At 36.3% G+C, this 16,892-nt stretch overlaps 1 protein-coding gene across 2 annotated transcripts in view; it reads right to left on the reverse strand.

The window, feature by feature from the left end:
• Positions 1 to 1,870: 1,870 nt before the first annotated feature.
• The window catches only part of LOC21406440 (beta-glucosidase 11), a 42,375-nt gene continuing 27,353 nt past the window's right edge, over positions 1,871 to 16,892 (reverse strand). For both annotated transcript variants that reach the window (XM_024168502.1, XM_024168501.1), the window contains exon 13: positions 1,871 to 2,272. In XM_024168502.1, coding sequence (XP_024024270.1) covers positions 2,050 to 2,272 — 223 coding nt within the window. In that variant the 3' untranslated portion in view covers positions 1,871 to 2,049. The remainder of the gene's footprint in view (positions 2,273 to 16,892) is intronic.

The following is a 16,892-nucleotide window of genomic DNA, read 5'->3' on the forward strand; positions in this document are numbered from 1 at the left end:
CCCTTTTTTTCCTCTTTAGTTTTTGCCCTTCCTTTTTTTTCCCTTTTTACAGTTTAGTTCTCCCTCTTTTTTTTTCTTATTCTTTTGTTGCCTTTGCCTTAGAACTTATTATTTTTTTTATTTTAATATTTTCTTTTACTTTTTGTCTTAAAACTTTTTTTTTTCTTTTACTGTAAGAGATTGTATTTTTCATTTTAATCCTTTTTTGACCCTTCTTCTTTTTTTTGGCTTTCCTTAAAACTTTCTTTATTAATTTATTTTGCATTTCGGTTTCTTTTGGAAAAATTTTATATTCAAACTTCTTTATTTTGGAAAACTTATTAGTGATGCGCATTTTTTTTCTTCTACACCTTATTTAATTGCAACTATTATTTATTTGGAGTAAATTGCAGAATTTACTCTTAAGACTGAATGAATCTGGAATTTTATCTTTCATTCTTGATTAATACTCTTTTGTTAGTATAGTTATTTGACTAATTAAGTTATTAATCAAGAATAGCGAGTAAAAATTATTAACCATGCACTTTAAGAGGTATTTGTCATCATGACCCATACATTTTTAAGAGAAATATATCTCCTTCTCCTATTTTTTAGTACATGCATTCTCTCTAATTTGATTTGTTGGGTGATTTAAAAATGCTATTTTTCTCTTACGTTGCTCCTATTAATAAATTTATTTCATGTGCCCTTGCTTAGTTTTTTTTTTTTTTTCCGTTTTGCTAAAAAGTTCTTTACAATGTAATCCTTTTTTAATGTACTTCTTTCAAATAATTTTTCCACCGTGTTCTCATTAAAATATTTTTTTTTTCATGTGTCTGTATGTAACTTTTTCTTTTATAATCTTTTCTATTTTTATGATGATATTTATAAAGATATTTATGTCAATTGTGTATTAATTAATTATTATCTTTATCATTAAATTAATTAAAAAATAATAATACGGCAACCAAAACTTAACATTCGGATTATTCCCCACGTGGATGTATGTACAATTCAACTAGTACTAATAAAAATAATAATAGCAACATTAAGTTGATAGAAGGCGAATTGACATCATTTTTTCTTCCATTGGTCTAGTTGAACAATTTTGAAAGTGCGTTTCACAAGACAAATTAGAGTTCATCATATTTGAAGAAAAGACGTAGCTGCTCTAATTTTTATTGTCAATTAGCAATTCCTTAAAATTTAGAGGATATTAGTACCTATTTGTTCTTAATATCCTACAAATGCATCAAACAAGAGCATAATAAAATCTGATTTATATTATAAAGAAGGATTAATTACAAAAATATCCCCTAAATTATACCCCTTATATCACTTTACTCATGATATTTAAAACGTAACATTTATTCTCCATCAATAATAATATGTTAACAAAATTAAAGCCCCCTCTATTATTTTTTTAACATAAATTGACATTTAATTTATTATTTTAAGGGTATTTTTATAGCTCTATAATTAAAATTTATTTTGAATTTAAACTAATTTAAATTTAAACTTTTAAGTATGATACATCAATTAATAATTGAAAGTAGGTTAAAAATTCTACAAAGTAAAATAAAAAATTTATTAAGTTTTTTTTAATGTTTAAATTAGTTTAAATTCAAATTAAATTTTAAACCATAAAATTACTAAAATACCTTTAAATAGTAAATTAAATGTCAATTTCTGTTAAAAAAACTAACATTAGAGGCTTTTTGTTAATAATTTATTGTTCTGGAAGAACAGTTATTACGTTTTAAAAATTAAGAAATAAAGTATTACAATGAATATAATTTAGAGGGAGTTTTTATAATTAATCCTAAATATAAACAACAGTCACTTCCTATGGTTTCTTTCACTTGCAAGTGGAGAAAATACAAACCATAAATAAAGTACGAACCATAAGTAGAGGAACGTGAAGAACACACAAGTTACATACGTTTTAAAATGGAATTATCTAAAGTAATACCCAATATTATGTTTTCTGGGATTATTTCTAATAAAAAGCATGTATATTCGTTATAGAATACCTAAGACGGTGTCCACATATCATTGATTTACAATGATTTATATATAATCACGGGATGGAGATAGAACAATGCTATCTAAAGTGATATTGTTTCTCTTCAAGAAATGGGAATACCAATGGGCAGAGAGCTTAGGGAGTCTCTTCAATTCTGAATCGTCAAAATCAACGTAGTACAAGCCAAAGCGGGATTCATAGCCGTCCATCAACTCAAAAGAATCCATGAAGGACCACACGAAATACCCTTTCACGTTCGTCCCGTCCCTTGGTTTTAAGGAAAAAATAAATGTTAAACACAACTTATAAAACTTAAAAGATACATACATACATAGTATTCATATAACAAAGAAACTTAAACAAGTACCCCAATTAGAAACTTTAGGTTTTATTTATTTTTTTGGTTACTAATAGAAACTCTAGTCTACTACATTGGTTTAGTGCAGTGAATGAGTATAGATGGACAAGTACTAACTGTATAAGTCTATTACAATTCTAATTTTCATGTTAACTAAATTAAATAAGATGAATTTCAAACTGTTGAGAAAAGTAAGATGTCAATTCTCTTTTTGGCTGTTCTAGTTACCTATGGTACATCTCCATATCATATCCCCTAATTTTTGGAGTCCGTTAAGCCCTGTACTAATTAGTCCCTAGCCGACAAATTGAGGATTATTTTTTAATGGAGATAATAACATGCCCATTACATGATAAATAAAAATTTATATAGACAATCATATTAGAAGTGCACCTCCTTAAAACCTTACTACGTTCCGTAGAACAGATAGATGGAGGGATGGAGAGGGGTTGAGGGAGTGGACGAGGGAGAGAGTGAATCCTTGGTTGGAGGGAGTAAGACTCTTTGGTCCCACAAATTTGGATCATTCTATTGAGGAAAAATGAGACACCCTTTAAAATGTGTGAATCTAAATTTTTCACAACAACAACAATAATAACAAGTCTTAATCCCAACTTAATTGGGATCGGCTATATGGATTTCACTTTTTCACACAGTTCTGTTCGAAATTATACTTTCCTAAAGGCCTAGATCTAAAATATCTTTCTTAACGACTTCGGTCCACGTAATTCTTGGTCTACCCCTCCCTCTCCTAGTATTAGGTATAAGAATGTCCTCCCAAGCACGAACTAGTGCTTCTAGCGGTCTACGTTGGACATGTCCGAACCACCTCAAGCGGCCTTTGCGTACCTTATCTTCTATTGGTGCTACACCTACTTTACTACAAATAACTCCATTCCTTATGCGATCCATTCTCATATGGCCACTCATCCATCACATGCGCATTTATGCCACACTCATCTTAGATAGTTAGGCGGATTACAGTCCTATAGAACTTTCCTTTCAACTTTATAGGCATCTTGCCATCACATAAAACTCCCGTAGCATTCTTCCACTTAACCCACCATGCCTTAATCCTATTTGAATATCCTCTTTTATCTCTCTTTCATACTGTACTATAGACCCAAGGTACCTAAACTTCCTAGAAGCCTCAATCTCCACACCATCTAAAGAAATTTCATCACTCTGATTACTTGAATTACTAAACCTACAATGCATGTATTCAGTTTTCGCCCTACTTAACTTAAATCTCTTCATTTCGAGAGTATGTCTCCACAGTTCTAACTTACGGTTAACTCCTTCCTTATGTTCATCAACTAAAACTATATCATCCGCAAAAAACATACACCAAGGAACTCAATCTTGAATCTCACTTGTCAGCTCATCCATCACGATGGTGAAAAGATAAGGTCTAAGAGCAGATCCTTGATGAAGGCCGATTCGAATGTGAAACTCTATCGTGTAGCCTCCAGCAGTTCTCACACTCGTGACCACCCCATCATACATGTCCTTAATTACCTTAATATACCTCATATGCACTCCTCTCTTTTCTAGCACCCACCATAAAACTTCACTCGGCACCCTATCATATGTTTTTTTCTAAATCTATAAAGACCATATGTAAGTCCGTCTTGACTTCTCTGTACCTTTTCATCAGCATCCTAAGAAGAAAAATGGCTTCCGTGGTTTGATCTGCCTTGCATGAAGCCAAATTGGTTATGTGAGATGGTAGTTGTGGCCCTTAATCTCCTTTCGATAACTCTCTCCCAAAGTTTTATAGTGTGGCTTATTAACTTTATGCCCCTATAATTGTTACAATTCATCACATCTCCTTTATTCTTGAAGATGGGGACAAGAATACTTTTTCTCCATGCATCAGGCATATGCTTCTTCTTTAGTATCTCATTAAAAAGTTTAGTGAGCCACACAATTCTAACATCTCCTAATGCCATCCAAACCTCTATTGGAATATCATATGACCCACATGCCTTTCCCTTTTTCATCTTCTGTAGTGTAATTTTAACTTCCGAGACTCTGATTCCTCTTGTATACATCACATTAGGTTCTCCTTGTGACCTAAGGTTGTCAAACTCTATCGCATGATCATCATTATAAAGCTTCTCAAAGTAACTCCTCTACCTTTCCCTAATGTCTTTATCTCTAGTCAGAACTTGATCCGTATCATCCTTAACATACCTCACTTGATTTAAGTCCTGACACTTCCTTTCTCTTATCTTAGCTAGTTTATATATATCCTTTTCTCCTTCTCTAGTCCCAAGTTTCCTATATACTGAAACAAGGGAAACAGAGAGAAGAATAATTCTTGCTACATTATTCTCATTAACCTTGTCAGAAATATATACACTTAGTAAGCCATTGGTCACGGCAATTAAGAGAGAAAGTTAAGGAAAAAATCCCTAAATTATGCTAGACAATCCTACAATATCTTCCTAATTTATACTTTCCTATTTTGACTAAATCATACAATAAACAGAAAGAATAAATATTTACACATAATTGACAAAATCTCCAACACTCCCCCTCAAGCTTAGGAATAGATATTTCTCATTCCAAGCTTGCAGAGAAAACTTTCCTGACTAGGCTTCGGTAGACTCTTGGTTAGGATATCTGCTTCTTGTGCATGGGTTGAGATGTAGGACAACTCAATACCTCCTTCTTCGATTTCGTTCTTGATGAAGCTTTGATCAGTCCTGACATGTTTCATCCGATCATGTTGAATCGGATTGTTCACAATGCTAATTGCAGATTTGCTATCACTATATACCTTGGTGGGAGAGCAAACTGTGATTTGCAAGTCTTGCATTAATCTTTCCAGCCATATAACCTCACAAATTCCCTGTGCGATTGCCCGAAATTCTGCCTCAGCACTACTCCTTGCCACAACCGTCTGTTTCTTACTTCTCCATGTAACCAAATTACCCCATAGCTTGGTGCAATATCCCGAAGTTGACTTACAATCTTCACTTCCAGCCCAGTCCGCATCAACATACCCTTCGATATTTCTGTTCTCATTTTTCAGAAACATCAATCCTCTTCCTGGAGTACCCTTGAGATATCTCAAGATATGATTCACAGCCTCTAGGTGTCTCTGAGTAGGTGAGTGCATGTACTGGCTTACTACACTTACAGCGTGAGCAATGTCAGGCCGTGTGAGAGACAAATAGATCAACCTACCAACCAGCCGTTGATATCTTCCTATATCCACAGAAGGCACATCATCTTTAATCTTGCTCTTCCAATTTTTTTCAAGTGGAGTTCCCTCCGGTTTGCACCCCAGTTTCCCGGTTTCTTCTAGTAGGTCAAGAGTGTATTTCCTTTGAGAAATGAAGATACCCTCTTTACTTCTAGCAACTTCCATACCGAGAAAGTACTTCAGGGGTCCCAAGTCTTTAACTTCAAACTCTTCCTTCAATTGGTTCTTGAGGTTGTGAATCTCAACAGTATCATCACCTGTGAGTATGATATCATCAACATACACAATAAGAATGGCCCTTTTTTCACCTTCTCCTCTTTTAATGAAGATAGTGTGATCAGCCTTCCCTTGAGTATATCCCAGTCGAGTGAGAGAAGAACTGAACCTGGTAAACCATGCACGTGGAGATTGTTTCAAACCATACAATGACTTCTTCAGTTTGCAAACTTTTCCTTGTTCCTCTTCTGACTCGAATCCAGGTGGGATCTTCATATACACTTCTTCATCAAGATTGCCATTCAAAAAAGCGTTCTTCACATCAAGTTGGTGTAGTTCCCAGTCCAGATTGGCTGCAAGAGACAAAAGAACCCGGATAGAGTTGAGTTTGGCCACAGGAGCAAACGTTTCTTCATAATCAATCCCATATGTTTGTGTGAAGCCTTGAGCTACTAATCGAGCCTTATACCTCTCTACTTCTCCATTTGCTTTATATTTCACTGTGAAGACCCATTTGCTTCCAACTACTTTCTTATCCTTTGGTAAGTCAACTACTTCCCAAGTCTCATTATCGTGCAATGCTCTCATTTCCTCCTGCACGGCTTTCTCCCACTTTGGATCTTTAATGGCTTCATGGATATTTTTGGGAATTCTCTCATTATCGATCTTCGCTGTAAAAGCCTTAAATCCAGAAGACAACTTTGTGCAGGTTAGAAAATTGTAGATAGGGTGCTTTGTGCATGTTCTTACCCCTTTCCGTATTGCAATTGGCACGTTCAAGTCACTGCTTTCACCAGGATCCGATTCTTGGTTCAATGATTGGACTTGTTGAGAAGCTTTTGGCCTTCTAGAATAAACCTGAAATGGTCTCTCAGAGATGGGTTGCTGCACCATCTCTTGATCATGACTCGAACTAGGATTAGGGACAGGAATTGGACTCGAGTTTTCTGGTGGTGAACTAGAGGCTGAACTAGAGGCCTCTTGTGACACATCTTGTAATATTGGAAGAGATACAGTGGGATCCCAATGCTCGTTTTCATTGGCATTCTCCCCCTGGAAACGAGTGGTGGGATAGAATGGTTGATCCTCAAAGAAAGTTACATCACACGAGACAAAAAATTTCTTGAGAAAGGGAGAATAACATTTGTAGCCTTTTTGGGTTGGAGAATATCCGACAAAGACACATTTAAAAGCCCTGGGATCAAGCTTACTCCTATTTGGTTGTTTGTTATGGACAAATACAGTGCATCCGAACACTCTTGGGGACAAAGAATTGAAAAGATTCACATTTGGAAAATGATCAAGAAGGACACTTAGAGGAGTTCGGAATTGAAGTGTTTTTGAAGGTAGTCGATTAATCAAATATGTGGAAGTGAGGATTGCCTCCCCCCAGTAGGAATTCGGGACTAAACTAGTAAACATGATCGATCGAGCAACCTCCAACAAGTGACGATTCTTTCTTTCCGCAACCCCATTTTGTTTAGGTGTATCAACACATGAACTCTGATGATATATCCCATTATCCCCCAAATATTGGCCAAACTCATTTGAAAAATACTCCCCCCCATTATCTGTTCGAAGAACTTGGATATTGGATTGGAAAACATTTTGGACAAACTTTTGGAACTGTTTAAACCAGTAAAATGCCTCAGATTTATCTTTCATCAAGTATATCCAACAAACCCTAGTATGATCATCTATGAAAGTGATAAACCACTGGGTTTTAGTTAAATTAACTGTCCTAGACGGACCCCAGATATCACTATGAATCAACTGAAATGGTCTAGAGGGTTTGTATGTATGAGGTGAATATTTTACTCTGGTTGTTTGGCAAGGACACACTGTTCACAATGAAACAAAACTTTCTCTTTATTGATAAAAAGATTTGGATACAAGACTTTCATATAAGAAAAACTTGGATGTCCTAAGCGTTGATGCCATAACATAATATCAGAATTAGACATAACTGACATGGACATTTTATTTTGTGACTCGGCTCTACTGGAATTCCTGGCTCCTAAGAGGTAGTATAGGCCATCTTTCTTCTCAGCAATGCCAATCATCTTCCCCGAAGAACGGTCCTGAAATTCACAGTGAGAGGAGAAAAAAGTCACAACACAATTAAGATCGTTTGTTAATTTACTAACTGACAAAAGATTATATGTCAATTTGGGCACATGTAAAACCGATTTCAATGTCATATTCGGTAAACAAACCAAGCCCCTTCCAACCGCAGGTGACATTTTTCCATCAGCAACCCAGACATTAATTAGGTTATTGCACCTGTCATATTGCTCAAAAAACTCCATTGACCCGGTCATATGGTCAGAAGCCCCTGTATCCACAATCCAACAGTCTGCTTGCAGGGATTTTGACAGGAATGCTTGACTCATTATACCTGTTTGTGCCATAGCTGCAGTGGGAGGTTTTGAAGTCTGATTTGCGGATCCTGTTGAAACCTGAGTTTGGTTGAGAAGCTGCCGTAGCATCTCCACTTGCTCTATTGAGAGATTAAAACCAGCAGCCCTGTCCAATTCTATCTCCTCCCTGCGGGTTGATTTCGACTCCACTATGTGGGCTGAACTTGATTGCCCACGTTGCTTCCTTGGTTTCCAATATGGTGGCTTGCCATGTAAATCCCAGCAAGTTTCACGAGTGTGATAAGGCTTGTTACAATAATCACACCAGACCTTGTCCTTTGATTGAGAGCCACGGCTGCCATCTTGTTTGTATTGAAACCCACGACTGCCATCTTGTTTGTTTGCCACAAGTGCAGACCCTCGTGTTTCCAAGGAAGGCATGTCACGACTAGAGGGATTCATCATCACTCGTTTCCTGCTTTCTTCTCTCCTGACTTCAGCAAACGATTCTCGGAGAGTTGGAAATGGTTTCATCCCAAGTAGCCGTCCACGTACTTCATCTAAATCTGGATTCAAGCCCTGCAAAAAATCAAAGGTACGCTCTTTCTCAAGCATTTTTTTGTATTTTTCTGCGTCAGTAGCACACAGCCATCCAATCTCATAAAAGAGATCCATTTCTTGCCATAATTCTAAGAGAGAATTATAATACTCAGTGACAGTAAGACTCCCCTGTATGGTGTTGCGGATTTTTGACCTAATCTCGAAACATTGAGACGTGTTTTCAAGATCGGAATAGATTTCTTGGACTGCCTCCCAAATCTCCTTCGCTGTCTTGTAAAACAGATAAGTTCTTCCAATCTTTGGCTCCATAGAATTAATAAGCCATGCCATGACGATCGAATTTTCTGCCTCCCAAGTGCGGTAGTTTGGTGCTGTGTCCGGTGGTGCTGTGATTGCTCCTGTCAAGTATCCAACCTTCCCTCTTCCTCTGACAACAAGAATGACGGACTGAAACCATTCTCGGAAATTCAGCCCATTAAGCTTGTGCTGTGTGATTTGCAGCGAGTGGCTGTCCAGCGAGTGTGTAGATGAGGCTCCGGATATAGATCCTAGAGATGCTTGATCAATTGTTGTTGAAGACTCCTAAAATCTCCAACATATACCTCATCTAAGTAAGTAGAACGAGCCTTATCAACTGCTCGCTTAGCTTCTTCCTTCGTTTCTTTGTACTTATTAAAAGTTTCAACATTCTTACGCTTTAGTAAATCTCTATATAAATCTCTTTTGGTCCTAATAGCCTTTTGAACTTCCTCACTCCACCACCAAGTTTCTTTCCCAGGGGAGCCTTTACCTCTAGATTCCCCTAGTACCTCATTTGCCACTTTTCTAATGAAGCCGGCCATGGTATCCCACATAGTATTTACATCACCTACATATGACCAAGTAACCTCATCTAACAACTTCTCTTTAAAAGTTAATTGCTTTATTCCCTTCAAATGCCACCAATGAGTTCGTGGGAGGTGGTTTATCTTAATCCTTTTATAGCAAAGCTTAATGCTCACATCTAAGATCACTAACCTATATTGGGTGGCTAGTTCTTCTCCAGGAATTACTTTACAATTCTTACATAAACAACAATCTCTATACCTTGTGAGAAAATAATCTATTTGGCTTAAGTTCCTTCTATTCTTAAAAGTTATCAAATGAGAATCTCTTTTCTTGAAAAATGTGTTTGTTATGATAAAATCATGTCCCAACGCAAATTCCAAAATAGATTTCCATTCTTCGTTTCGAGCTCCAAAACCAAAACCACCATGGATCCTTTCGAAGTTTTCCCTATTCTTACCAACATGGCCATTGAAATCTCTTCCAATGAAACACACTAAGTCATCCATGTCTTCCCAGAACTTGACTTTAGTTTCCGCATCCAATCCTATTTGTGGAACGTAAGCACTAATTACATAGATGGACTTATTTCCTAATACCAATTTGAGCATAATAGTTCTATCCCCTATTCGCTTAATCTCAACTACATCATTCTTCACAGTTTTGTCCACTAGAATACCAACTCCGTTGCGATTCCTTTCCCAACCTGTATACCATATCTTGTGTCCTAAATTTCCAATCTCCTTTACTTTCTCTCCAATCCACTTCGTTTCCTTTGCTTTCTCTCCTGTCTAAATTTTAACCCTTTACTTTTGATTAATTCCTTTTTAGTCAAATAGCTATATTAGCCAAAAGAGAGTTAATTAAGAGTACTCTAAGAGTAAGTTTAACAATTTTGTTTTCCATTTATAAAAGGATCCAACTAATCCACCCAAATTTAATCAAAAAGACTTTTTATCCTTCAAAAGAAATTACGACAAATTATAGGTCGCCCCCTGAACTATAAGCTTTGTCACAAAATACCCCATGAACTTTAATTTTAACTTTTTTGTCCCCTGAACTTCAGTAACTCTTGCAAAAGTTCCCCCCTTTTGAATATTTTACTTCCGTTATTGTTGTTGGACGCCATTTATAAACCCCCAAAGGTTTCTAGGTCAAGCAAACTAAGGAAAAAGTTAAGAATCGTAAAAAAAAATGATAACTCTTGCTGCGTAATTGCAATTTCATGTGTCGGCATCTGCATTAGCAGGAGCTAACAAAGTAATTGTTTACCAAATTATTTAAACGACACTTATTATTTGTGTAATACGTATTATTTATGTTAAAAAATATTAACACAAGGAGTTCTTTTGTTAATTTTCGCACTTGACATGACATTTTCCATCAAGAATTTAATAGCGGGGAAAAATTTGTAAGAACTACTGAAGTTCGGGGGGAAAGCTAAAAACATTCAAGGGGCATTTTGTGACAAGGCTTATAATTTAGGAGACAACCGTGTAATTTGTCCAAGAAATTATTAAAAAATAGTAAAAATGGACGATATAATAATTAAACAAATAACTATTCATCCTTTCAACTCTCTCTCACTCCTATCGAACAACATAAAGTATAATTATAATTCTCTCCATCCCTCATATTTCCCATCCGCCCGACCTTCTCCATCCTTCCTTTTTTCTATTTCTCCTACCAAAGGGAGTGTGAAACCTTTAGAAATTTGAACATTTCAAACCTCCTTTTGTAAACTTTCAAGTTATATTATGACGGGCGCAAGACTACATCCCCAAATTTCAAAGTCTCACAGACGCAGTTGAATGAAAATTATTCTGAAATAATTCTAAAATTGAGTATTAATCACTTTTCTAATGAAGCCGGCCATGGTATCCCACATAGTATTTACATCACCTACATATGACCAAGTAACCTCATCTAACAACTTCTCTTTAAAAGTTAATTGCTTTATTCCCTTCAAATGCCACCAATGAGTTCGTGGGAGGTGGTTTATCTTAATCCTTTTATAGCAAAGCTTAATGCTCACATCTAAGATCACTAACCTATATTGGGTGGCTAGTTCTTCTCCAGGAATTACTTTACAATTCTTACATAAACAACAATCTCTATACCTTGTGAGAAAATAATCTATTTGGCTTAAGTTCCTTCTATTCTTAAAAGTTATCAAATGAGAATCTCTTTTCTTGAAAAATGTGTTTGTTATGATAAAATCATGTCCCAACGCAAATTCCAAAATAGATTTCCATTCTTCGTTTCGAGCTCCAAAACCAAAACCACCATGGATCCTTTCGAAGTTTTCCCTATTCTTACCAACATGGCCATTGAAATCTCTTCCAATGAAACACACTAAGTCATCCATGTCTTCCCAGAACTTGACTTTAGTTTCCGCATCCAATCCTATTTGTGGAACGTAAGCACTAATTACATAGATGGACTTATTTCCTAATACCAATTTGAGCATAATAGTTCTATCCCCTATTCGCTTAATCTCAACTACATCATTCTTCACAGTTTTGTCCACTAGAATACCAACTCCGTTGCGATTCCTTTCCCAACCTGTATACCATATCTTGTGTCCTAAATTTCCAATCTCCTTTACTTTCTCTCCAATCCACTTCGTTTCCTTTGCTTTCTCTCCTGTCTAAATTTTAACCCTTTACTTTTGATTAATTCCTTTTTAGTCAAATAGCTATATTAGCCAAAAGAGAGTTAATTAAGAGTACTCTAAGAGTAAGTTTAACAATTTTGTTTTCCATTTATAAAAGGATCCAACTAATCCACCCAAATTTAATCAAAAAGACTTTTTATCCTTCAAAAGAAATTACGACAAATTATAGGTCGCCCCCTGAACTATAAGCTTTGTCACAAAATACCCCATGAACTTTAATTTTAACTTTTTTGTCCCCTGAACTTCAGTAACTCTTGCAAAAGTTCCCCCCTTTTGAATATTTTACTTCCGTTATTGTTGTTGGACGCCATTTATAAACCCCCAAAGGTTTCTAGGTCAAGCAAACTAAGGAAAAAGTTAAGAATCGTAAAAAAAAATGATAACTCTTGCTGCGTAATTGCAATTTCATGTGTCGGCATCTGCATTAGCAGGAGCTAACAAAGTAATTGTTTACCAAATTATTTAAACGACACTTATTATTTGTGTAATACGTATTATTTATGTTAAAAAATATTAACACAAGGAGTTCTTTTGTTAATTTTCGCACTTGACATGACATTTTCCATCAAGAATTTAATAGCGGGGAAAAATTTGTAAGAACTACTGAAGTTCGGGGGGAAAGCTAAAAACATTCAAGGGGCATTTTGTGACAAGGCTTATAATTTAGGAGACAACCGTGTAATTTGTCCAAGAAATTATTAAAAAATAGTAAAAATGGACGATATAATAATTAAACAAATAACTATTCATCCTTTCAACTCTCTCTCACTCCTATCGAACAACATAAAGTATAATTATAATTCTCTCCATCCCTCATATTTCCCATCCGCCCGACCTTCTCCATCCTTCCTTTTTTCTATTTCTCCTACCAAAGGGAGTGTGAAACCTTTAGAAATTTGAACATTTCAAACCTCCTTTTGTAAACTTTCAAGTTATATTATGACGGGCGCAAGACTACATCCCCAAATTTCAAAGTCTCACAGACGCAGTTGAATGAAAATTATTCTGAAATAATTCTAAAATTGAGTATTAATAATGAAAAAATCTACTGAATTAACAAAATAGAGCCTTAATTTTTAGGCCGATAAATCCTAGACTTGTAACAAATCCTAATTCAAATAAAATTCTGATTCAATAAGCATATTAATACCAAATAATACAAAATTAAAGAATGCCAATCAAACTTAAACAAAGTATAGATAATAATAAAATAAATTAGAAATTCCAATAAGACTCAAATTTTCTAATTTTCTATCCTACAGGCTTCATTACTGTCATTAATTTTAGAACTAGGGACCAAGGCTGCAGGGGAAAAAAAAAATTCAAATTTCAAAGGTTGCAAAAAATCCACTGAATTAAGAAAATAGAGCCTTATATTTTTAGGCCGATAAATCCTAGACCTGTAACAAATCCTAATTCAAATAAAATTCTGAATCAATAAGCATCTTAATACCAAATAATACATAATTAAGGAATGCCAATCAAACTCAAACAAAGTATAGATAATAATAAAATAAATTAGAAATTCCAATAAGACTCAAATTTTCTAATTTTCTATCCTACAGGCTTCATTACTGTCATTAATTTTAGAACTAGGAACCAAGGCTGTAGGGGAAAAAAAAAAATTCAAATTTCGAAGGTTGCAAAAAAATCCACTGAATTAAGAAAATAGAGCCTTATATTGTTAGGCCGATAAATCCTAGACTTGTAACAAATCCTAATTCACATAAAATTCAGAATCAATAAGCATCTTAATACCAAATAATACATAATTAAGGAATGCCAATCAAACTCAAACAAAGTATAGATAATAATAAAATAAATTAGAAATTCCAATAAGACTCAAATTTTCTAATTTTCTATCCTACAGGCTTCATTACTATCATTAATTTTAGAACTAGAGACCAAGGCTGTAGGGGAAAAAAATTCAAATTTCGAAGGTTGCAAGTCGGTTAGAATATTATCTTTCCATCCTCTGTTTGTTTTTTTTTTTTTTTTTTTTTTTTTTTTTTGGTAATGGTGCTTTCTTAAAATTCGGCAATCCTCATTCTGCAGGAATGACAATTCCTTACTTGAGTCTTGAAGGACCAACCAAACAATGGCACAGAGGACGGTTATTCCCTTCCCCTCCATTAACCCCCAACCAAACACCACCTTAGAGTGTGAAAGTTGCAAGTAGGTTGGAATATTATCTTCCTCCATGAATTTTTCCTCCACTGTTATATTTGGAACTTCTTTTGTTTTCTCCATTGGATTTGAGTATTCATTATCAGCCAATTATAGCTTTTGATATATCCTCGCTCTTGAAGTTTCCCTCATACAGTTTAGTTACTTGTTCATCAAACTTTGGCTAAAACGTAAAGGCTTCCTCCAAGGCTTCACTATTTTAAAAATCACTAATTTCCTCGTCTTAAGAATTCGTCAAGGAAAATGAAACAATCTGTTCAAAACCAACCTTTTGCTCCTTAAGCACCTTTTCTTGAACAAGATTTTTATTAGGATGACGCGAACCAGGAGCTGCTGGTCTATAGAAGGAAGAAACGTTAGTGATTAGTTGCTGACGTGGATATGGTTTGTTGAAGAATCTTGTTGAGGAAGCATCTTTAGGATAACTGAATTGGGTTAGTTGTTAGTAAGGAAGCCTATAAATAAGAGAGGAAGGCTGAGAAGTTAGTTAGAGAATTCTGTAGAAATTGAGTGTAGGAGAGTGGGTGATCTCTCGAATATCACATGTGTAAAGTGTTCATTGTTGTTTGAATAAACTTCATTCATTCATCCTGTTCTTTACTAATTCGCTGAGGTTTCCGTCAAATTGGTATCAAAGCAGTTTCGTCCGGGAATGGTAGCTACAAGAGTTGAGAGGAAAATGGATGGAAGAATCGAATTTGTTGAGAAAGATGTCGAAGAACTCAAATCGGACTTTGGAGAACTCAAAGGAGTTGTCAGACAACTTTCGGAGGACATTGAAGCTATAAAGGAGTATATGAAGGAGCTTACCGGTTGGATGACAGGAAACAACACAAATCCTCCGGCAGATCAAGCTAGGGCATCAGCTTCAAACGGCAGGAAAGGCGGTGGTGCGACGGCAGCGGCAAATTGCTCCGGTTACGGTCCGATGCCGAGTGGTGGGGAGTCAAGGTTTCGTCGGATGGAAATTCCTCTTTTCAACGGCAAAAATCCACATGGCTGGTTATTCCGGCTTGAACGATACTTCCAGGTTCAAGGTGTTGATGAAGCGAAACAAATGGCGGCGGCCGTGATTGGACTTGAAGGAAAAGCGTTGAACTGGTTCCAGTGGATGGAATCCAGATTTGGTAATATGGATTGGCCGACTTTCAAAGAATCTGTGCTGTAGAGGTTTCAATCCTCTCAAACAGGAAATCATTACGAAGCTTTGATCGCCCTACGATAGGAATCGTCAGTGGCGGAATTCCGAGAACGGTTCGACCTGCTCTCGACCCCTTTGAGAGAAGCGGACGAAGAGCTCCTAATCCGAGCTTTCTCGAATGGTCTAACGGAAGAAATCAAGGCTGAAGTTCAAATGGTGAAGCCTGCATCCCTTGTCCAATTGATGGATTTGGTCCAAAAAGTTGAGGAGATGAATTGGGCCCTTGAGCGGGCTCAGGTGGGAAGGTTTTCAAGGCCCAAGTTGGGGCTGGAATTTTCAGAGACTCCTATGGACCAAAGAGATCGGTGGTTGGCGGAACTTCTGTGAGTGGTACCAGTTGGATATCACCGAAAATGACAAAAGGCAATAGAGGACCACCAGAGATGACACGTAGCAACTCTCTTCAATCCAACATGTCAGTCAACAAGGAACATGTGAACGTTCCATCTCAGTTTACAAGGAAAAGTGAAAGTTTTAGGAAGAAGATTTCAGATGCCGAAATGCAAAGTGGCTTATGCTTCCGATGTGAAGAGAAGTGGCGAGTGGGCCATGTTTGCAAAAATCCCCAACTCAAGGTTCTCATTGCTGCGGTGGAAGAAGAGGAAAGGGCTGAAACTGAAGAGGAAACCGGGAAAACGAAGGAACGGGAAGAAGGATCCATGGAACTCTCCATGAATTCCATAGTCGGAATTCCATCAGTTAATACGATGAAGGTGAAAGGTACAATTTTGAACAGAGATGCGGTTATTTTGATTGATTACGGTGCTTCTCATAATTTTCTTTCTCGGGAATTATTGAGGAATTGAAAATTCCGATAGATGATACGCCCAATTTTGGAATAATGGTTGGGAATGGCTACAAAGTGGCTGGGCAAGGGGTGTGCCAGCAAGTGGAGGTCCGTTTACAAGGATTACAAATATTTCAAGACTTCTTTCCTATTGAGCTTGGAAGTGCTGATGTTATTTTAGGAATAAGCTGGCTTGGCATGTTAGGTGAAGTAAGTGACAATTGGAAGAATTTGACTATGCAGTTTGAGTGGCAAGATGAACGAGTTTTACTTCAAAGAGATCCTTCCTTGTCCAAAACTCTAGTATCCCTCAACGCAATGATTAAAGCAATCCAAGAAGGGCAGGGGTTCTTGGTCGAGTTTGGGCAGGTGTTGACGTTGGTTTGGAACGGTTGCTTTTCGGAATTTAATTCGGTTTTTGAACCGCTGGTAGGTCTTCCACCTTCCCGATTTCATGATCACGCGATTTCATTGAAGGAGGGTATTGATCCGCCAAATTTG

The sequence above is a fragment of the Morus notabilis genome, unplaced genomic scaffold, assembly GCF_000414095.1.
Source record: "Morus notabilis unplaced genomic scaffold, ASM41409v2 Scaffold436, whole genome shotgun sequence".
NCBI classification, from domain to species: domain Eukaryota; kingdom Viridiplantae; phylum Streptophyta; class Magnoliopsida; order Rosales; family Moraceae; genus Morus; species Morus notabilis.